This window comes from Aquarana catesbeiana, linkage group LG01 (genome assembly GCF_042186555.1).
Source record: "Aquarana catesbeiana isolate 2022-GZ linkage group LG01, ASM4218655v1, whole genome shotgun sequence".
NCBI lineage: Eukaryota > Metazoa > Chordata > Amphibia > Anura > Ranidae > Aquarana > Aquarana catesbeiana.
The window spans coordinates 611,662,066-611,685,257 of record NC_133324.1 but is presented as its reverse complement, the minus strand read 5'-3'; the positions used below and the strand labels follow the sequence as shown (position 1 = coordinate 611,685,257).

Sequence of the window (23,192 nt, the reverse complement as noted above, 5' to 3'; positions counted from 1 at the left end):
ATTTTGTAAACAAAGGCTTGGGGAACCAGTCTGTATGATGACACCACATTTTAGTGCACTTGGAACAAGATTAGAGATTTTTTGAAAAATTCTGGTGCCTCTTTGGCAGACTTTGGATGGAAATAACACATTTTTGCACCATAGTGAGCAAGCCTTATGTGAAGAAGCCAAATTATAGTACACTCAGGCTAAGATTAACATTTTTTTTAGATAAAGTCTGGTGTCTCTTTCGCACTTTTGATTGAAGTAACAGGTTCGGAAAAATTGGGCTATGGGTGTTGGTGGTACCTTCCCACCGTAACCCTATAGCAGCCTTTTTCATACAGGGTGTCCAGGCACCCTGGGGTGCCTACAGGTTTCTTCAGAGGTGCCTTGGCAAAATTGCCCCAAAATTGTATACAAGACAGTGGATGGATCAAGCCTGCCTTTGATTTACACAAAGCCACAGGTTTTCATTGTGCACCATTACAGCCTTCCAGCTGTTGTACAGCATCCTTGTTTACCCATTCCCTGCCTGGAACAAAAAATAAATACAAAATAAATAAAAACAATCGACTTAAAGGGTCGTAGCTTGGTGACCTGGGGTCACAGAGACCCCAATTTTGGGGGGTAGGTAGCTGAAGTCCTACCCCACCAAAATTTGGGGCTCATACAACCTATGGTTCCAGAAATACGGAGCTCCTTGTGTAGCCCGTTAGATGCTACATACTGTACAGAACGGACCGTTTAAATACAAGCTGGCACACTCTGTTTGCAGCAGACTGAGAGGATGAGCTCACAGTGCCTCTCCTCACTTCTTGTCAGAGGCACTGAGCTCAATGGACAGCTTGGAGTCTTGGACCAATGGTAAAGTACCATTATTCCCAGCTGTCCAATAAAAATGCTGCAGTGGAGGCACGCCTCTCACTGCAGTGTCATAGAAAGGGGAATGTGTCTAAAAGACAAATGCTCCCTTCCAGGCCAGCCCTCTTAACTACAAGGGTTTACATGGGTTTATGGGTATAAGATTTACCCACAATCCCATGTTTTTCACACACAGTTAAGTGGGAGAATGAGAATCTGCTGCTGCTGAAAAAGTACAAGCTAAATCATATATTATTATGCTATATGTTATAAGATAATAATTTATTATTTAATAATATAGTAAATTACCTTAAAAACAATATATAATAATTCTTTGTATATTACTTATTGTAATTACCCCTTGCCACCAAGGCCAATTCTGACACTTCTTTCCTACATGTAAATATCATACATTTTTTGCTAGAAAATTACTCAGAACCCCCAAACATTATATATTGTTTTAGCAGACACCCTAGGGAATAAAATGATGGTCATTGCAACTTTTTATGTTACACGGTATTTGCACAGCAACTTTTCAAACGCATTCTTTTTTGGAAAGAAACAGTTTCATGAATTAAAAAAAACACTAAATTTAGCCCTCACCAGTCACTGACCTCCCTGATTCTCACCCCTTCTCCATCAGCACTGGGGTCGTATTAGCTGAGTGAGAGAGAAGAGAAACATTGGAATACTTGTCAGTGCCAGTGTGCTTTGGAAGAATACACAACCTCTAATGTTGGGTGTGTGGATGTTGCTGGGTTATGTAAACTTTTTAGTTTAGTTTTTTTACATTTTAGAATGGGTGTGAAGAAGAGTGTGCATAAAGGGTGCCTTGGCTGTGAAAACACAGTCCTATAGAGGTACTCTTGATGAAAGCAAGGTTTGGCCTTGCTGTAATTAATTGAAATTTGACACCTCTGTCACACAGTTGCGGAAAAATTGGTGTTTGGGTGTCGGTGGTGTCTTCACCTGTAACCTTCTAGAGGTTCCTGATGAAAGCAAGAATTGGCCTTGCTGTGAAAAATTGAAATTTGACACCCCGGTCAAACAGATGCCTGGTCAAAATTGGTGACATGACTGCCAATTTGTTGTTTATTAGTGTTCTCCCCTCTCTGTAGGCTCATGTTTCTCCCTTCCTCTACCTCAGAACCAACATCAGAATCAAGTAATGTCTGTGCATCCTCAAGATGCAAGTGGCTGACGCTATGTTAATTCAGTTGACTACTCCATGCATGATGCTGGGGCTATGGCAGGAGTAGCTGTGGACAAGGAGGCAGAATAAGCTGATCTGGCAGCTGCGGTGGACTGCACACTAGTGTCAGCTTAGGTCATAGTGTTTGAGGTGGATGAGGATGGTTTAGTAAGCTAATCCACCACCTCTTCTGCATGCTGTGGCTGGATAGCACTAGCTATCCAGCCACAAAAAAGAATGGCATATAACTAATGTGCACTAATATAGGCCTTTCATTAATAGTTTAATACTGAAATAATAAAAAGAAAAGTTTAAGTTCTTATACATTTCTATTTTGCAGAAAGTAAGCAATTTTTATCTTGTGTTATTTTATAAACATGTTCAAATTCAAAACTATCTGAATGTTTTGAATTATTAATTGATAATTAATTAATGATTAATAAAATTTCAGTGAATTGCCTAAAGCTACATTTCACTTTTTTTTTTTATTGAAGTTTACTGCATCATCTTCCTTTGGAGGATAACTCTGTAGAATCTGTTTTTAGTGGCCTATAGCATTTCCTGATTTAATTGGAGAAACTTTCCTTTACTTAAGGCATATATAAAATATGTGCAATTTTAAACACTCAGCTGTAAAAAGTTTTTTTTATGCTGAAATGCAAGAAAGCTATGGTAATCTTTGCTTTTTGTGCTTTTAAATATAATTTATTTAGAATAGGTGAAACTGTAAAATACAAAACACTTTAAAAATTATTTATTTTTCTCCTCAGTAAGGTAAATATGATACATTGCATATTAATATATTATAGTCTTCTTTTCAGCTAGAAGATAGAGCCTCTTTTTCACAGCATGAGCACTTTCAGCTTTGCTAAAAGAAGTCTGTTGTTTGGCTGCATTAACATCACTGCTCTACAGTAAGAAACCATTCATTGCAGTGCAATGCACTAGCAAAAATACTGCAGGTCCTATTTGCTGTCTATTGTGGTACATTAGGCAGCCCATTCAAATAAATGATCTGCCTTAACTCAACACACATTAACCATAACTCAACACATGGCATAACACATTTTAACAGGCAACCATTAGGCACACAGCAATGAAACACTTACTCTCACCCCCAAACCCAGTATAAATGTGTTCCTAAAGAACTTCTTTGATGTACTGTCTCTTTAGCTAGTTCATAGTGCTGTAGGATACCTGGGTCAGGTATTAAATGTTCCTTTATCAAAAGGAAAGATTATATATACTGTAGATAGTGAAGAAGACATATACGAAGGAGTTAAAAGAACATAAACAAACAAAAAACTATTATAGTGCACATTTAAGAAGGTAAAACTATTCCTAGTTTATAGAACATACTGTGATTGCAGGGCTTTATTGAACCACCACAGCACTGTTTCAGTACTCTCAGAATCCACAGAATCCCTGCCAGGACTTCCAGAACTCCTACTCTCATAATACCTGCCAGGACTTCCAATGGTATTTGCAGTATCAATGCCAGGATATCCAACTGTACTGTGCCAGGACTTCCAGAGTTCCTAGCAATGACAATGGGCATATCCTCTGATCATAAGTACATATAAACTCCAGCCATTCAAGTGTCTGGTGTTGTGTCTTATTGCCAGTTACCTGAAAGCTAAAAATCTATAAAATCTGTTTTCCAGCTACCTGATTGATTCTGACCCAAATTGACCTGACTATGCTCTTGCTGTCTGCCTAGACCTCTGCTTAGACCTAACTAAGCTCTTGCTTGCTGGTGGCCTGGACTTCAGCTGAGACCTTACTACTCTCTGGCCTGCCATCCAACTCGACACCTTCCTGGACCTGACTACTTTTTCTTGTCTGCGACACTTATCATATAAGATACAACCATATCATAAAATGTGTCCCACATCCTAATATTATACACAGAAAAGAAAAACGATACAGATTTTTCTGGTACATAAGAGATCACACAATAAATGTAAAAAACTTTCTGTTTAATTTTATTTGTACATTAAAAAACATATTCATGAAAGGGAAAAATCTTTCCACAAAGTTTAGTGTAAATCTCTCAAACTTCATTAACACAGCATTGCATGATATGCACAATTTGCGTAATTTATATTTTTATGATCCACAAGGTCAATGCGTTTCTCATAAATAGCTTCATCGGGATCTTATTTTGGGATCCAATGAGAGAAAAAACCCAGCACTTCAGAGCAAAGTATTTAAGACAGCACAAGACAGTGGCCGGAGACCAAACAATCCCAAAATGGTCATATGAACTGGGAGGACAGGATAGATGCCACTTTAAAAACCAGATATCCTTTCCACAGTAATAGCATGGTGGTCATATCATGGGGGAATATTCTGAATAAAGCCAGGACTGTGTCCAACAAGCTTCCAAAGCGCTATGTAGACCATCTGTCTGTCACCTACTGTATATATGTAGGTGTCTGTATGCAGACTTTGTTAGCTTTTTTTAACATTCCATGCATATATAAAATAATTCATAGCATGTTAATGTTATAAATTAGAACATTTTGCAAGATGCCCACTCACTATGTGGTGTATTTATAAAAAAAAAAAAAAAAAAAAAAAAGCATAGAATTACAGCCAGTGAAAGTGCATGAAAATCCGTTCTGTGTGAATGGGCCAAAACAGAATAGTATTAAGCTAATTTCTGCACAGAAATAATGTTATACATTAATTTAAAAAGAAAATACTGCATTTGGTCACTAGATGGAACTAAGTATATCTAGATGCCAAATGATGTATTTTCCGTTTTAAATTAATGAAAATTATTTGTCCAGCACAGAACCAATATACATGCACATTCACTGGGTGAATTGCTATGCACAATTTTCTATAAATATACCCTTTTGTCTTTCTTTTCTTGTTATACGTGGAAAATCAAACGAGAATAAAGCGATATTAAGCACAAAACCAAAAATATAATATATTGCAGCCTACCAATCATTAGAGGTGGTTGGTGCATTATTTTTCAGGGTACACCCCTCTATTTTCACCTGGTGATCTGGCCAGTAACACATGTCCTGTATTAGAGTGCCCCCACGGGGTGAGCACGGGGCACAGCAGACAGCAGCATTGGTAATCTGGGGTCAAACTCCAGCTCACACTACAGTTACACAAGCAGTTAGAGCAACAGTTTTTTCCTTTTGGGATAAAGGTTTTACATGAATAAATAAAAGTTGATCATAGTAAGCACCCATGTCAGTAGTAAATGGTTTGTCTCAACACTAACTGCTACATTTGTTGTAGAGCGTGTTCTGTTGAAAAATAACTTACTAGCTGGGTCACCAGATAAAAATAAGGGAAAGAAAGAATAAAAAAGAAAACAAATGAAGTCAAAACATCTAAGAATTGGTATGCTACAATATGATAAATGTTTGCTTTAGGGTTTAACATCACTTTGACATAAACAACATAAAATACACATGGGCTCCGCAAGGAGAGGGGTTGGTTCTCTAGGGGAGGAGCCCAGAATGAGGCTTTTAAGTCTTTCAATAGAGCTGATGCTAATTTAACTTTTTGCGGGTTTAGGTTAGAATCTTTCCTCAGGCATTATACAATTTTGAAAACATGAGCTACTCCCAGAGGGTTGATCACTTCTAAAGGGATGCTAAATCTGCAACTTTCCTCATTAGAACATAGCCCTAATGAGTGGATTCTTCCCTGGGTGGCCAGCTGCCTTGGGAGAATGGTAATTCTGGAGCAAAGTAGTGCAGAGATTCTCAGGGACAAAGCAGCGGTCACCAGGTTTCTTGGGAGGAGAATGGATCTAAGCCGCAAGAATTCTGCCACCCAACAGTGAAGTGAAACTAGTACGAACAGTGGCCAGAATACGATCGGGAGGTATCACAGGAGCAGGAAGCAACTCCATCTTGGAAGCAGAGGAAAACTGTTGCAACAATGCGTAAGCACTTACATTCTTAGTACCAGGTAAGAATGAGACTACTTAGTTGAAGCTTGACAGAAAAAGAGCCCATCGCACCATCTGTGAAATAAGCGTTTTGCCTCAGACAAGAATGTTAGATTCTTATGGTCAGTCAAAATAAGAACCAGCACAGTGGTACCTTCATGGAGATGCCTCCATTCTTTAAAGCGGGGGTTCACCCACACCGCCAAAAAAAAAAAATATTAAAAGCCAGCAGCTACAAATACTGCAGCTGCTGACTTTTAATACATGGCCACTTACCTGTCCCAGGGTCCAGCGATGTCGGCAGGGGACGCCGAGAACCCGCTCGGTTCTCGGCAGCTGCCGCCGCCATCCTAGGTGAGGGAATCAGGAAGTGAAGCGTTGCGGCTTCACTTCCCGGTTCCCTACTGCGCATGCGCGAGTCACGCTGCGCGTCCCTAGTGGTCCCCGCTCTCTGCTGGGAGCTGTGTGTTCCCAGCAGACAGCGCGGTCGGGACGGGAAGAGGCATAGACTCCCATGGGAGTCTATGCCGGAAGTGGGTGCAAATACCTGTCTTAGACAGGTATCTGCACCCCCCTGCAAGGTGCCAAATGTGACACCGGAGGGGGGGAGGGTTCCGAAAAGCGGAAGTTCCATTTTTGTGTGGAACTCCGCTTTAAGAGCTAAAATGATAGCTAACAATTCTCTGTTCCCAATCTCGTAATTGCATTCTGCTGGAGACAATTTCTTAGAAAAGTAGCCACAAGAATGCATAGCGCTTTCAGAGGTAGGACGTTGAGATTGCCTACTCCAGTCTCAGATGCATCAACCCCAAAATAAAGGGTAATGTAGGATCAGGATGTGCCAGCTCAGGAGCTGAAACAAAGGCAGCCTTGAGAGACTCAAAGGCTTTAATGGAATCTGGAGACCAATTCTGCGGGTTAATGTCCTTTCTGGTCATATCAGTCAGGGGTTTGACCAGAGAAGAGAAGTTACGGATACATTTCTGATAATAATTGCCGAAGTCAAGAAAACATTGTAGCGGACGTAAACCTACGGATCGAGGCCACTGTAGAACTGCAGCTAGTTTCTCTAGGTCCATCGAAAAACCAGCAGTAGAAATGTAACCTGTTCACAATGGAACTCACCCTTTTCCAACTTACAATACAGGTCATTGTCTCTCAGCCTCTGTAGCACACGGGAGACACCTGTGTGTGGTGGCTCTCTAGGGATTTGGAATATATGAGAATATTATTGAGATAAACCACCACACATTGCTGCAACATATCTCAGAGGACATTGTTGATGAATTCCTGAAAAACTACAGGAGCGATGCAAAGACCAAATGGCATTACGAGGTATTCGTAATGTCCTGTCCTCATATTAAACGCAGTTTTCCACTCGTTGTCCTCCTTGATCCTCAGGAGATTGTATGCCCCTCTCAGATCGAGCTTTGTGAAAACCGTTGCTCCCTTGAGGCGGTCAAATAACTCCGTAATCAATGGAATCGGATAGGCGTTCTTAATCGTGATGCGGTTGAGACCCCTATAAATCAATATAAAGTCTCAGTTCACCACTCTTCTTTTTCATAAAGAAGAAGCAAGCACCAGCAGGAGATGAGGATTTGCGGATGAACCCTCGAGAAAGTGTGTCGAGATTAGAGCCTGTTTCTTGATGGACGACTCAGACTAAGAAAGGGTGACCGGAACTAGAGTCTTATCCTTCAGGATAACTGGGGATGTAACAACGCAGCTGTAAAAACACCCAGTGTGCATGAGGCCTAAATGTTGAACTATGCAGAATTGATGCAGCAAGTATGTCTTCTCTGTCCTTACTGCTTTCACTTAAAGAAAACACATAGATCTCAACTGTTCCTCGTTTTGAGGGACTGTCCCTTTTCTGAGCCCTTCGCACAGCCTCAGTTATTCTTCTTTTTGATCTAATATGAACATTTCTGTACAAAATGTACTATTTTACTATGAATAATGTTTTGCTGCACTAAACATTTTTTTATACAACCTCTATATTCATTTTTTATTTTGAAAAACCAAAATAAAGAAAAAAATATAGGTCAAAAAGCATTTGTGTGGTTTAGGCAACCATTCTCCGCATCTTAGATCTTTGTGGTCCCTGTAATCAGGCTGTGGCTGTGAGTATTGCTAGAGTTGAAATGTACTGCACATACACTGACACCCTCTGGTGTAAAAAAAAAAATTTCTTTTTATCACTTAGGCCATCTGTATTGCTCAGTTTTTTTAAAGGCTTGCTTATTGTACATGCTACTCCAAATATTTTATTTTACTTATGGCTATGTTTTATGGTATCATGTCTGAACATACAAAAACACAGTTTTTTTGTTTTTTTATACTTAAAATGCTATGGTTTTTAAACAGGGTCAAATCTAGCCTATATCATCTGGGAGTGCAGTAAAAAAAGTAAGGGGGCCTAACATCAACACTTTATGTAAATCACTGACAGTACACAGCATGGCAAAGATGCAGGGAAACAGTATTACTTGTTTACTTGGCATGGTTTTATACCAAGAGTTATGACCTGGGAAACACAAGTATGTATCAGGGTGTGTCATTAAGATGATTAAGCAAAACCTGTGCCCCTTCTATCAAGTGTCCCTATCAGAGTCTCCCTTACATAGGGAGTCTTCATCAGAGTGCCCCGTTACATCTTTTCTCCTTATCAAAGTGTCCCTTATATTAGTGGCAGACTGGCTTATGGATCAGTAGATGCCTTCTCAGAGATCGGGGGGGGGGGGGCGTACAGCTCACTCCCAGCACCCCCTTAGATCAGGTTCTCTTTTTTACAACTTTTTCAGTTTACTAATGATTTTATTTTTCAGATGCCGCAATTTAATTAGTAAGCCTAAGAATACATGCTGATTCTTTTGAATAAGTACAGTACAAGCACAATGAAAAAATAAGGTGTATGGAAATAAATATCCCGATTTAGGTTAAACAGATCCATGTAAATGGCAATAATTAAAACTAATGGTACCGCAATGAAAATGCATTCACAGAACATTCAAATACTGGGCTTAGCCGAACATTAAATTAGTACGGCAATGGAGAGGTTAAGAAGAGGGGCAATCATATGACTGATAACATCCAACTGGAATTCTGGAGCAGATGAATTACTTCTGGTCTTGTTTGTCACCGAAAGACAGATCTAAGAAGACTTTAACAAGTTAGCATAGTGCAGCTGGGTGTGTGAGAGACACCACGGGGCAAAGAAGGAGAAATTAGACATGGATGAGTCAAACATCCTGAGGCGCAGAGGACTACAAGTGAGTCTTTTTCAGATTTTGCATGCTCCCTAGTATTCAGTTTAGAAACTAGCAACGCTTAAGAATTGGGCTTCTGTGTCTAATTTGCAATTGTCTGTTTATTATGCATATGCTATATACTGGAGAATGCATAGTGTTGATGCTGAAGTTATAATACAATACAATGGCATGTTTAAAGGGAAAATTTACGTATTTATATTTGATTTCTATTAGACACATTGAGTTTGAATATACTAAAGGAGCAGAGAATTTACATCATATAATTGTATGCACTCAAAAATTGTGTTTTTTTTATGTTTTAAACTCCTTTGCACAAGATTGAGTATTAAAAGTAAACATAAATTCACCTTATTTAGTAAGCTAAGTGGACATTCTGAGCTTATTAACCCCTATGTTTTTATGTAGTTGCACACTGTAACTTTATTATAATTAAAAAGCTAAACAGTTGTTGATGTGGTTCAAACACCCAGAGAATAACAGTAGAAAACAACAAAAACTATGGTAGCTTTACAGGTTTATTTAATAACAATGTCTAGTTTATTGTAAGAGAACCTTTTAAACTGAGTTACAAAATGTAACTTAAATATAGCCTTATACCATTAGACTTACTGGTCATGTAAATCCTCAGACCTTGACCTTTAAGAAGTATTTTTTTTTAACTATTTGTAAATGGGTACATTTTACAATTAATAGCACTTAGTGATCAGTGAGCCCTAACTGAGTAATTGATTAAAACAACATAATGAAGTGGATTAAACCTTAAAGTTTAAAACCATCATCTTGTTTATCCATCTTTTTGCAAAAAATCTTTATAAATAAGTGGACATTCTATGACCAGCCTTTGGATATTAATTGTTTTGTGTAACAACATCCATGTTCACCAATGATTGACAAAGAACACAAAATATTAAAACCAGGCTTGGTTTGAGACAAAATAAATAATTCACTGGTAAGTCATCCTATTTTATTTGCTTATTTGTTATCATGAGCTTCAAATTTAGTGTATTTGACAACCAAAGCAGATCATTTTTAACCCATCCCCCTGCTTTTATACTATATAATCCTTTTCGGTAATAAACATGAAAAAAAAAAAAAAAACAAGTTGAATAAAAGATTGTAGGAGAAGCTTTTAAACTAGAATTTTAGAGGAGGGATTAGTGAAGGATATGTCCCCCCCAGTGAACAAGGGTCAAAGTGGGCATTGAATGTAGAGGTGGGAAGACACCAGGAAAACTGGCAGTGCACTTGTAGTGGAAAGTGGGTTTTCCTTTAGTAAATCAACCAAATAGTGTAAAGTAAAAATATATTAAGCCTTGTACACATGGGCCAAATGTCAGCCAGCTTTAGTCAGTTCAATAGAATCTGGCTGGCATTCAGCTGGCTTTTGTCAAAGGAGCATGTCTGAAAAAGGTCTGCTGATCAGGTCCAAATCAGCACTCTCAGTCAATGGCTGAGAGTGCTGACTGGAGTCTTCTGGTGGTGGGCCGTCACCCTGTCAGAACACAATAGCATAGCAGGGGAGATCGCTGTACTAACATTGCATGATTAGTACAGTGGCTCCTTCGAAGCTGTCAGGTTTTATTTCATTAAGCCTTACAGTCTGTACTAGGCTTTAGGCTCTCTAACCTCAAAGTTCACCATGTCTTTAATATATTGTAGGACAATGTTATGGAATTAAATTAAACGCTCAGTCACAGAGTAATGAGATTTTCCATAAATATCAGGAAAGATAGACATGGGGTTTGTCAAGAACACAACATTTCAAAAAAGCAAACTTTAATAAGCTGTGCTTCTTACTGTATGATACTAAATGGGAACACTGAAACAAGTGGGAGTGTTTTTAAGTACATATGAAACATTTGCATTAGCCAGTGCATTCCATTTGGAAACAAACATAAAAGAACAAAACGTGTGTGGCTAAATTCTAGTGTAAAAAACATAAGTACTTTAAAAATATAAGCTAGAAGGTTTGCGAGATTCAACAGTACGATCAGGGGATCTAAAATAGATTACGAGAAACATATTGCTAAAGAAAGTTAAAAAAAAACTGTCCATTGATGTCCTTGCCCTTTCCCCCTTCAATTTGGGGGGTATGGGCCATGGTTTTTAATGAAAAATGCCTATATATTTTTAGCAACTGAAAAACACTGCATTGAGCTGTTTTAAAGCCCTTTGAATGTGTATGTACTGAATGCAGCATGGTGGACGTACTCTTATGATGTGCATACTGTATCTATATTTTCTGGAACCTTATAAAGGGGATGTATGTTATTGCTTCTGCTGTAAACATAAATCTTTGTAAATTCCTCTTCATTCTAATTGCACCTGCTTTGTACATGTAGGACTCATGTTCGGCCTAGTGCCACTGAATGTGATTTTGTACTTGCTCATTGCAATTTCTAAAGAAAAAAGAAAAAAAAGAAAAATATATCAATAGTAAAAAGGTTAGGGCAGAACATATAGGCTGATTTAAAGATGAACAGAGGAAGTTGGTCAGAGAAAAGGCAGATGTGTTAAAAATTCTTCTCTTTAGTTCATACAAATCAAAAAGAGGGGTATGACAAACAAAATAGAAATGCCATAACTTTGGATGGACCTCTGTGACTTACAGAAATCCATGTAAAGTAAAAAAAAATAGAGTCCTGAAAGAGATTAGCAATGTGAAAGCAAGACCTTGTTACTAATTTGTAAGGACACCTTACTGACTAGAATGGATAAGGTCTATTGGCATTGAAGAAATTGTATACACATGGATAGAAAACTGGTTAAAGGATTGCAAACAGAGAGCAGTGGTAGATGACTCTCTTTTTTTAAAATGATCTAAAGTAAAGTAAAATCCTCTGTTTGCAGGAATGGGTATTCAAAGTAAACACAGCTTTACATTTTTTTCTCATGTTGTACAGCTCTGATTATCAGTGGCATCACTAGGGTTGGTGCCACCCGGTGCAGTAAAACATGGTGTCACCCCCCCTCTACCAACTATAGTCCCCTCTCAGTACAGCACCCCCTACCTCAGTACAGACCCCACTAAGTATTGACCCCCCCTCCATCAGTACAGACCCCCTTTACACTAAGTATAGACCCCCATCCCTCAGTATAGACCCCTCTATCAGTACAGACCCCCCTCCTGCATCAGTATAGACCCCCATCCCTCAGTACAGACAGGGCCGGAATAGCCACAAGGCCACCGAGGCCAGGCCTCGGGGCGGCAGTGGTGTAGGGGCGGCACCGCTCCTACAGCGACTTCGCGGCCGCCCCCCCTTTCGTGCTGCCCATTACAGTCTATTATGGGCACCAGTGCCCATAGAAAAGATGGCTGCGAGCCGACCACGCAACTGCGCATGCGCCATTCCGAAGCCGGCCGGGCTCGGGAAAGCTCGTAAGCGCTTGGCCGGGCGGCGCATGCGCAGTAGCGTGATTGCGCTGCCCGGCGCCATTTTTGAAAAAAGTAGACAGTAGCTAGTAATGTCAGCGGTGCGGCGGCGGGGGAGAGAGATGACATCTCTCATTGCCCGCACCGCTGTTCCGCCCTCCTCCTTCTGATGGCAGGCAGCATGGCAAGGGACATCCCAATCTGGTGGCAAGGGACATTCCAATCTGGTGGCAAGGGACATCCCCATCTGGTGGCAAGTGACATCCCCATCTGGTGGCAAGTGACATCCCCATCTGGTGGCAGGCATGGTGGCAAGTGACATCCCCATCTGGTGGCAGGCAGCGTGGCAAGTGACATCCCCATCTGGTGGCAGGCATGGTGGCAAGTGTCATCCCCATCTGGTGGCAGGCATGGTGGCAAGTGACATCCCCATCTGGTGGCAGGCATGGTGGCAAGTGACATCCCCATCTGGTGGCAGGCATGGTGGCACGTGACATCCCCATCTGGTGGCAGGCATGGTGGCAAGTGACATCCCCATCTGGTGGCAGGCATGGTGGCAAGTGACATCCCCATCTGGTGGCAGGCATGGTGGCAAGTGACATCCCCATCTGGTGGCAGGCATGGTGGCAAGTGACATCCCCATCTGGTGGCAGGCAGCGTGGCAAGTGACATCCCCATCTGGTGGCAGGCATGGTGGCAAGTGACATCCCCATCTGGTGGCAGGCAGCGTGGCAAGTGACATCCCCATCTGGTGGCAGGCATAGTGGCAAGTGACAAGAGATGGTGGCAAGTGACACGCTCAGGGCTCCCAATGATTCTGCATTATGGTGAGTTGAACTATTTCAGTTTATATTACAATGTAATGATAGAAATAATGTGTTTCAATCATCCTGACACCATAACAACCATGGTGCCGGGGATGATTGAAGCACTAACACCAGCCATTGCCTTGCAAAATTGCCTGCGAAAAATCCTTACCCCTCGCGCGCTTACCCTGAAGTATTTTTAGTCTGTACAATTATAGCCAGTTATTTTCAGTGTTCTCGTGTATGGAGATATGTTTTTAATTGATCTATTGTAGAAGTCATCGATAAAGGACGTGGTTTGTGTGTGTGTGTGTGGGGGGGGGGGCGGCATTGAAGGACCCGGCCTTGGGGCGGCAAAGGGAGTAAATCCGGGCCTGAGTACAGACCCCCCCTCCATCAGTATAGACCCTCCCCCCTCAGTACAGACCCCTCCATCAGTATAGACCCGGTCCCAGGGCCACGACAGACACCAGTGCTCAATGAGTGATCATGTCATTGGCCACCCTCCCTGCCCCCCATCCCCCCTTATGTACCTGGGGAGCGGGGGAGGATTCAGTGTGCAGCCACGCCACCCAGAGAGTTGCTTGCTCAGATTGTCACTCTCCGGCAGCGTGCTTCTGTATTAGTGACAGGATGCAACCTGCCTTCTGCTCAACATCCTAAAAACTAAACAAAGTTTTGGCTGGAACTGTCCTTGAACCCTTTTGTGCTCTAAGGTTATTGATGCCTAAGTAATGAGTAGGGATGAGCTTCGAGTTCGAGACGAACTCATGTTCGACTCGAACATTGGCTGTTCGCAAGTTCACCGAACAGCGAACAATTTGGGGTGTTCGCGGCAGATTCGAATGCCGCGGAACACCCTTTAAAAGTCTATGGGAGAAATCAAAAGTGCTAATTTTAAAGGCTAATATGCAAGTTATTGTCATAAAAAGTGTTTGGGGACCTGGGTCCTGCCCCAGGGGACATGGATCAATGCAAAAAAAAGTTTTAAAAACGGCCGTTTTTTCAGGAGCAGTGATTTTAATAATGCTTAAAGTCAATCAATAAAAGTGTAATATCCCTTTAAATTTCGTACCTGGGGGGTGTCTATAGTGTGCCTGTAAAGGGGCGCATGTTTCCTGTGTTTAGAACAGTCTGACAGCAAAATGACATTTTGAAGGAAAAAACTCATTTAAAACTACTCGCGGCTATTGCATTGCCGACAATACACATAGAAGTTCATTGATAAAAACGGCATGGGAATTCCCCAAAGGGGAACCCCGAACCAAAATTTAAAAAAAAAAATGACGTGGGAGTCCCCCTAAATTCCATACCAGGCCCTTCAGGTCTGGTATGGATATTAAGGGGAACCCCGGCCAAAATTTAAAAAAAAAAATGACGTGGGGTTCCCCCTAAATTCCATACCAGACCCTTCAGGTCTGGTATGGATTTTAAGGGGAACCCCGCGCCAAAAAAAAAAAAAAAAAAACGGCGTGGGGTCCCCCAAAAATCCATACCAGACCCTTATCCGAGCACGCAACCTGGCAGGCCGCAGGAAAAGAGGGGGGGACAAGAGTGCGGCCCCCCCTCCCTCCTGAACCGTACCAGGCCACATGCCCTCAACATTGGGAGGGTGCTTTGGGGTAGCCCCCCAAAACACCTTGTCCCCATGTTGATGAGGACAAGGGCCTCATCCCCACAACCCTGGCCGGTGGTTGTGGGGGTCTGCGGGCGGAGGGCTTATTGGAATCTGGAAGCCCCCTTTAACAAGGTGACCCCCAGATCCCGGCCCCCCCCTGTGTGAAATGGTAAGGGGGTACATAAGTACCCCTACCATTTCACGAAAAAAGTGTCAAAAATGTTAAAAATGACAAGAGACAGTTTTTGACAATTCCTTTATTTAAATGCTTCTTCTTTCTTCTATCTTCCTTCATCTTCTGGTTCTTCTGGTTCTTCTGGCTCTACTGGTTCTTCCTCCTTCGTTCTCGTCCAGCATCTCCTCCGCGGCGTCTTCTATCTTCTTCTCCTCGGGCCGCTCCGCACCCATGGCATGGGGGGGAGGCTCCCGCTCTTCTCTTCTTCTTTTCTTCTCTTCTTCTCTTCTTCTTTTCTTCTTTTCTTCTCCGGGCCGCTCCGCAATCCATGCTGGCATGGAGGGAGGCTCCCGCTGTGTGACGGCGCTCCTCGTCTGACAGTTCTTAAATAACGGGGGGCGGGGCCACCCGGTGACCCCGCCCCCCTCTGACGCACGGTGACTTGACGGGACTTCCCTGTGACGTCACGGGGAATGCCACAGGGAAGTCCCGTCAAGTCACCGTGCGTCAGAGGGGGGCGGGGTCACCGGGTGGCCCCGCCCCCCGTTATTTAAGAACTGTCAGACGAGGAGCGCCGTCACACAGCGGGAGCCTCCCTCCATGCCAGCATGGATTGCGGAGCGGCCCGGAGAAGAAAAGAAGAAAAGAAGAAGAGAAGAAAAGAAGAAGAGAAGAGCGGGAGCCTCCCCCCCATGCCATGGGTGCGGAGCGGCCCGAGGAGAAGAAGACAGAAGACGCCGCGGAGGAGATGCTGGACGAGAACGCCGGAGGAAGAACCAGAAGAGCCAGAAGAACCAGAAGAACCAGAAGATGAAGGAAGATAGAAGAAAGAAGAAGCATTTAAATAAAGGAATTGTCAAAAACTGTCTCTTGTCATTTTTAACATTTTTGACACTTTCTTCATGAAATGGTAGGGGTACTTATGTACCCCCTTACCATTTCACACAGGGGGGGGCCGGGATCTGGGGGTCACCTTGTTAAAGGGGGCTTCCAGATTCCGATAAGCCCCCCGCCCGCAGACCCCCACAACCACCGGCCAGGGTTGTGGGGATGAGGCCCTTGTCCTCATCAACATGGGGACAAGGTGCTTTGGGGGGCTACCCCAAAGCACCCTCCCAATGTTGAGGGCATGTGGCCTGGTACGGTTCAGGAGGGAGGGGGGGCCGCACTCTCGTCCCCCCCTCTTTTCCTGCGGCCTGCCAGGTTGCGTGCTCGGATAAGGGTCTGGTATGGATTTTTGGGGGGACCCCACGCCGTTTTTTTTTTTTTTTTTGGCGCGGGGTTCCCCTTAAAATCCATACCAGACCTGAAGGGTCTGGTATGGAATTTAGGGGGAACCCCACGTCATTTTTTTTTTTAAATTTTGGCCGGGGTTCCCCTTAATATCCATACCAGACCTGAAGGGCCTGGTATGGAATTTAGGAGGACTCCCACGTCATTTTTTTTTTAATTTTGGTTCGGGGTTCCCCTTTGGGGAATTCCCATGCCGTTTTTATCAATGAACTTCTATGTGTATTGTCGGCAATGCAATAGCCGCGAGTAGTTTTAAATGAGTTTTTTCCTTCAAAATGTCATTTTGCTGTCAGACTGTTCTAAACACAGGAAACATGCGCCCCTTTACAGGCATACTATAGACACCCCCCAGGTACGAAATTTAAAGGGATATTACACTTTTATTGATTGACTTTAAGCATTATTAAAATCACTGCTCCTGAAAAAACGGCCGTTTTTAAAACTTTTTTTTGCATTGATCCATGTCCCCTGGGGCAGGACCCAGGTCCCCAAACACTTTTTATGACAATAACTTTCATATAAGCCTTTAAAATTAGCACTTTTGATTATTCATGTTCGTGTCCCATAGACTTTAACGGTGTTCGCATGTTCGAACAAACTTTTTTCCTGTTCGCATGTTCTGGTGCGAACCGAACAGGGGGGTGTTCGGCTCATCCCTAGTAATGAGTAATTTTCATACATAATATTTATTAAGGGCATAAAGGATTTTGTTTTATACACCATTTTAATAAAGCCCTCCTCTATTTTTTTTTATTATAGGCTAAATACATTAAAAAAAAATCCTATTTATTTTAATACTGCAAATTGATTAAACGTATGGCACTGCAGATGAACTCTGAAGGTAGCAGTGTTCATCTGCAGATTGAAAACTTTCAGTTTTTCCAGTGAAGCTTCCAACCTGTATGTGATCACTATGCCATCACTGAAATAGTGAATATATACAGTAATTGAAAAACACTTCCTGATCATCGATGGTAACCTAGTCTGGTATTAAGAGCCAGCAGCCGCACACATTTGCAGCTGCTGGTTCTTAATGGGAGCATATTTATAAATGTATTTCAAGAGTGGTGCATCAGGTTGGGGAATGCTTAAATACAGATAGCGGGCAGGAAAGGGTTTATGAAAACAGACTGAATGATATTTTATGCTAAACTCAAGACAAAAAAAAATCTTGCTGGCCACAGAAACTAATCATTAATGAGCTGTCATTTTGCAGTTTAGAGTTCAGAATTGAAAGTGGTGCTGATTACTGATTAGCACACTTTTATTACACGAGTCCTACACATGTTTCATTGCACTATCATAAATACAGTCATTTAATAACTGCATGCTTGATGCTACCAGTTTTATACATAATGATAAACTTAACAAGCCACTGGAACCTCTTCCTTTTTTTTAGAAAATGAGCCACTTATTTTTAATGTATGCCATGTTTTATAGCTGTAAAAAAACAAGCATAGGCTGACATCAAAATCAAAATACGTAGGTTGCTTATTATTGGTGTTTGCAAATGAACTCTTCCAACTTTTGTAACTAGAAGAGATGTCAACTGTTTATTATGTCCTGTGATTTGATATTCCTACTATAGAACAATATTATAATGTATGCTCTATGCCAAATGCATATTTTATCCTAATTTAATATGTTATAAAACATTTAGGGTTCACCTTCCCTCTCCAGTTTTTGCATTGCTATGAGTTTTTTTATTACCAATGTGCGAATGAAATTCAGTTCTGTCACATACTTAATTATTAATTGTTCTTTATACTCGCTTAGCAATTTGTGAACATTCTCACATTTTGAATCTAGAAATTATTTAATATCTCAATTTTCAGTTTATAAACTTTATTTAAAAATAGAGATTCAAGATTGCATATTTGTACATATTTAATATTGGAAGCTAACATTCTTTCTATTCTTTCTTAAAGCTGAAATTTAGTAAGAAAATCTTTTTTTTTCTCTACAATTCCAGTTGCATTACTTATCTGTAATGAAGTGTCTGTGCATGAAAACTAATTTTGCGCAATTATCATGACATAAAAAATTGCAACTACCAGTCAGAAAAAAGGCCTCACACACTTCTGCCATCTCCAAATTTTATCTTGCATTATCTCCAAGCCACTGGCTACCGTGGCTCATCACTGGAGTACACATATCCTAGGTACCTTGACAACAACAACCCAGGTATCCATATCCGGCATTTACACTTCCTTGAATAATCTCCGAGCATGCTCATTGGAACACTTGAATGAAGCTAAATGGGCATTGGACTTCCCAACAGAAGATATTTGACATGGTTTTAACAGGATACCACACTGTCCGCAAACGTCCTTATTACACAAGGGCTATTTAGCTTTTCATTTGAGAAGGCCAGAGTCAAAAGAAGTCAATTCCTTAGCTAAATGTGTGGAACAGAGTGCTACACTTTCATTGTCTATCATCTTTTCTCATATATCAGCTTTGCGTAATTGCATAATTCAATATATTTCAGAAGTTTAGTAATTTCAACTGGATCCAAATCTCCCTTTTAGCAGCCAGACTCTGTATCATGCCTGCCTGGCTATCCCTTATCATTCCTTCCACCTCCAAAGCTTGAGATACACAGAAAGACGGGCAGCTGAAAGTGAGCCTGACAAAGACTCAAACCAAAGATTTTTGGAACGTTGGGTATGCTTTATAAATAAAATATATCCAATACACAAGAGACAAACCACTACCTCTGTCTTTAGATATTTAGCAAAGTATGCCAATGACGTTTTAAGGGGGAACAACAACAGGTTAAAAACCTGAATTCATCTACTACAGATAATAAGTCCATGAGGTGTGAGGGCTCAAAACAAAGTTCAATAATACAGTTAACAAACAATATATATACACTCATGTAATATATATAACAGATGGTGCATATAGATTATAAGTCTAATGACCAGAGGTACCCACCCGTTTCGGAAAGACGGTTGATCACAACCATAGTTGTATAAGATGTAGAAATGACAGCATGGAAACCGCAGACAAAACATAAATGTAGATCGAAAAGAAAAATGCAAATTAGGAGTTATTGATAAATGCATTAACATCGGTATCTACATTTAAAGAAGAGAAATAATGTGCGTTGCGCTAGAGTAAACCAAATCAATATATGTACACCTAAGTGTAAATTTAAGCTAATTATGTGTCAATCAAATAAACAGAAAACACATGTGACAAATTCATATAAACAGCATTAAAGTGCAATGTGCATATACAATAAATCCAAAGTGCATACATAAATATGAAAGTGCCCAGTGCTCAACATAGATATCAAATAGTCCTGTTAAACAATCCTATGTGGTAAGTAGAAAAAATCCCAGAAATAAATGCCAAAATAAGTGTATATAGCAGTGTCCATGTATGGTGTCATCCAGCATGCTCATCCAATACTAGGTGCTGCGAAACCATGCTCCGGTGCACTTCGGTGACCCCCCCAGGTTGTTGTGCTCACCTCAGAGTGTGTGACACAATAGCTAACTGTGTCAAAACACGCTTTAGAGCCACCCCCTGGCTCTATACTGATTTTCAGGTGCCGATCTCCAGCCTGGTTCAGTGCAGCTAAAATGTGGCCCCTGCCATCCTGGTATGGTTTTGGGGGTCTTTAACAAACTCTGAAAGTGTGAGCCTGTTTTCTTTTGTCTTTCAAACTCTTTCTGACTCCTGGACTGAGACCTCCTGTTTCCTGGCTGGGGCTGCTCTGACCCCTGGATAAGACCTCCTGGCTGCTGGCTGGGGCACCTCTGACCCCTGGGTGAGACGTCTTGTCTCTTGACTCCTGACTGGGGCACCTCTGACCCCTGGGTAAGACCTTCTGTTTCTTGGCTCCAGGCTGGAGATCGGCACCTGAAAATCAGTATAGAGCCCGGGGGTGGCTCCAAAGCGTGTTTTGACTCAGTTAGCTACTGTGTCGCACACTCTGAGGTGAGCGCAACAACCTGGGGGGGGGTCACCAAAGTGCACCGGAGCATGGTTTTGCAGCACCTAGTATTGGATGAGCATGCTGGATGACACTATACATGGACACCGCTATATACACTTATTTTGGCATTTATTTCTAGGATTTTTTCTACTTACCACATAGGATTGTTTAACAGGACTATTTAATATCTATGTTGAGCACTGGACACTTTCATATTTATGTATGTACTTTGGATTTATTGTATATGCACATTGCACTTTAATGCTGTTTATATGAATTTGTCACATGTGTTTTCTGTTTATTTGATTGACACATAATTAGCTTAAATTTACACTTAGGTGTACATATATCGATTTGGTTTACGCACATTATTTCTCTATATTAGTTTGCACGGTTTGGACTGTTGTGGCTCGCAAGATTTTTTCTTTATTTATCTACATTTAAGCCAGAAGGTACATAAGTTTTGAGTCTGTATATCCAAGCCATTTCTTGTTTGGAGATCTCCCTAACCAATGGGCTACCTCTCCAATGGGGCTTATACTTGTACCATGGTACCAAAAACAAACTCTCTTTTTTAGTAACAATACCATTATGAAAACCCCTCTCAATAATGTTCTCCATTTCCTTTTTGTACTTAGAAACAGGATCCCTATTCAAAGGGGTGTAGGTCTTATTATCCCCCACAATCCGATACATTTCCTTAAGATAGTCACACCGGTCTAGAACCACAATCCCCTCCCCCCCTTATCAGCTGGTCGAATGAACAATGATTTGTTTTTACACAGGGGATCAAGACCCACTTCCAAGTCTTTCTGCATTTTGATCTTTTTGACTTTAATGTGTTCTAGATCACGTAGCACTACGTCTCTAAAGACCCGAATAGAGGGTGCCATTGTACCCTGGGGGTTGAAGACGGTTTTCATAAAGGTATTCTTACTAAAAAAGAGAGTTTGTTTTTGGTACCATGTGCCCCCTGCACTCCAATTGTATATTACCTCCCGAAGATGCATAAGAACCAAACCTGCTCCCCCAGGATGTCCCATAGTGAGTTCGATTGATTCGGTCATGTCCCGGGTGGGCAAGTATATCGATCATTATTTACAGCCTTTGGTTAAGAAAATCCCCTCCTACATCAAGGACTCCAAACAGGTTATCAATCTGCTATCTGGGATCACCCCCAAGAGTGAGTTATGCCTAGTTACAGCGGACGTAACCACACTATTATCCCCCATCAATTGGGTTTGGAGGCAGTTAAGCTGTATTTGGTGAGGGACTCGGGATTGGTCCCATCGCAGATTGATTTTATTATGGAGTTGTTAAAGTATGCTGCTACCCACAATTATTTTTTGTTTGACCAACAGTTCTACCGCCAAGATAGGGGTGTGGCTATGGCGGCTAAGTATGCCCCGAGCTTGGCCAATTTATTTATGGCCAAGTGGGAGAAGGATGTCATCGATGCCCAAAATAGACCAGAGGTGGTCTTATGGGCTAGATATATCGATGACGTCCTCCTCCTATGGGATGGCAGCGAGTCAGATCTGTTGGACTTTATGGCACTCCTCAATGAAAACAATAGGGGCATCAAATTTAACTTTGAAGCGAGTTTGGACCTTACCAAAGTGTTCATTGTCTCAACAGTTACTGGTTTTGATGACAATTTTCTTTAAGGTAGGCTCCGTAGGAAAAAAATATCCTTTTTGTGTGCATAAAACATATGTAATGGAAACATTTATTTTAAAGTGTATTCAGCAGGCCTTTTAAGACCCTCCCACTAAATTTGTTCGGAACATATTTTTATATATTTTTTTAAATTGTTTATTTATAACAGGGACAAGACCCGCACGGGCCGACATGTAACAGGGTAATACATTGAGCAATAAGACATCACAATTAGAGATCGAGAGATCAGTATCTATAGTAACATTTCAAACTGAATAACCTTTATAAGTGAAGTGTGGTGTCGGAGGCCATGTTTGTCTGATCCCATCGTTTTCTCTATTCTTAAAGAAGGTCCCCGTGTTTGGGGGGACAGAGGGCGGAAAGAGTGGCATGGTTGAAACTGGAAAAAGGTAAGGAGGAGATGGTCGGAGATAGAGGGGAAGAGAATGGGGGTTAAGGAGGTGAGGGGTGGGGTCCCTCAAACATGGAGTGCGGGAGGGACACACTTGTAATGCGTTTACAGTGCTCTGCATTTTCACTGCTATAGAATGGGGGGGCGTACAGAGTAGGGCATATTCACATATCAGCGGCAGGTTCTCTTAGTGCTTGACCCTTGGCCGAGTATATGAACATGGTGCACAATTGCCAAGTCTTAGAGAATGTTTCCTGTCTGTTTTGCGCTGTGAGGATGAGGTCTTCCATGTGTCTTATTTCTTCGACTTTTGTAAGCCATGAGGCAATTGTCGGTGGGAGTGTGGATTTCCAATGAAGCGGGATGCAGGCTCTGGCTACGTCCAGTAGATGTCTAATCACGGACTTTTTGTACACCTTCTCAGGGATGTTAGATGCATGAAGGAGGAAGAATGCGGGGTCGTCTGGAATGGTGTGTTCCGTGAATTTCTGAGTAACCTCTCGTACCACTCTCCAAAAGTGGTTCAAGATGGGACAGGACCAAAAAATGTGCATCAAAGTACCTTTATCTGCCCTGCAGTGCCAACAAAGATCCGGTGTCACCGGGAAGAATTTGTGGAGCAGCGCTGGGGTCCTGTACCACCTCGGCAGGAGTTTGTAGTTGGTCTTCTGG

At 41.7% G+C, this 23,192-nt stretch overlaps 1 protein-coding gene across 5 annotated transcripts in view; it reads left to right on the top strand.

The window, feature by feature from the left end:
• The first annotated feature begins 9,081 nt into the window (after positions 1-9,081).
• MAST3 (microtubule associated serine/threonine kinase 3) overlaps positions 9,082-23,192 on the top strand; it is a 368,908-nt gene continuing 354,797 nt past the window's right edge. For all 5 annotated transcript variants that reach the window (XM_073599652.1, XM_073599643.1, XM_073599608.1 and 2 more), the window contains exon 1: positions 9,082-9,235. In XM_073599652.1, the coding sequence (XP_073455753.1) occupies positions 9,197-9,235 (39 nt within the window). In that variant the 5' untranslated portion in view covers positions 9,082-9,196. The remainder of the gene's footprint in view (positions 9,236-23,192) is intronic.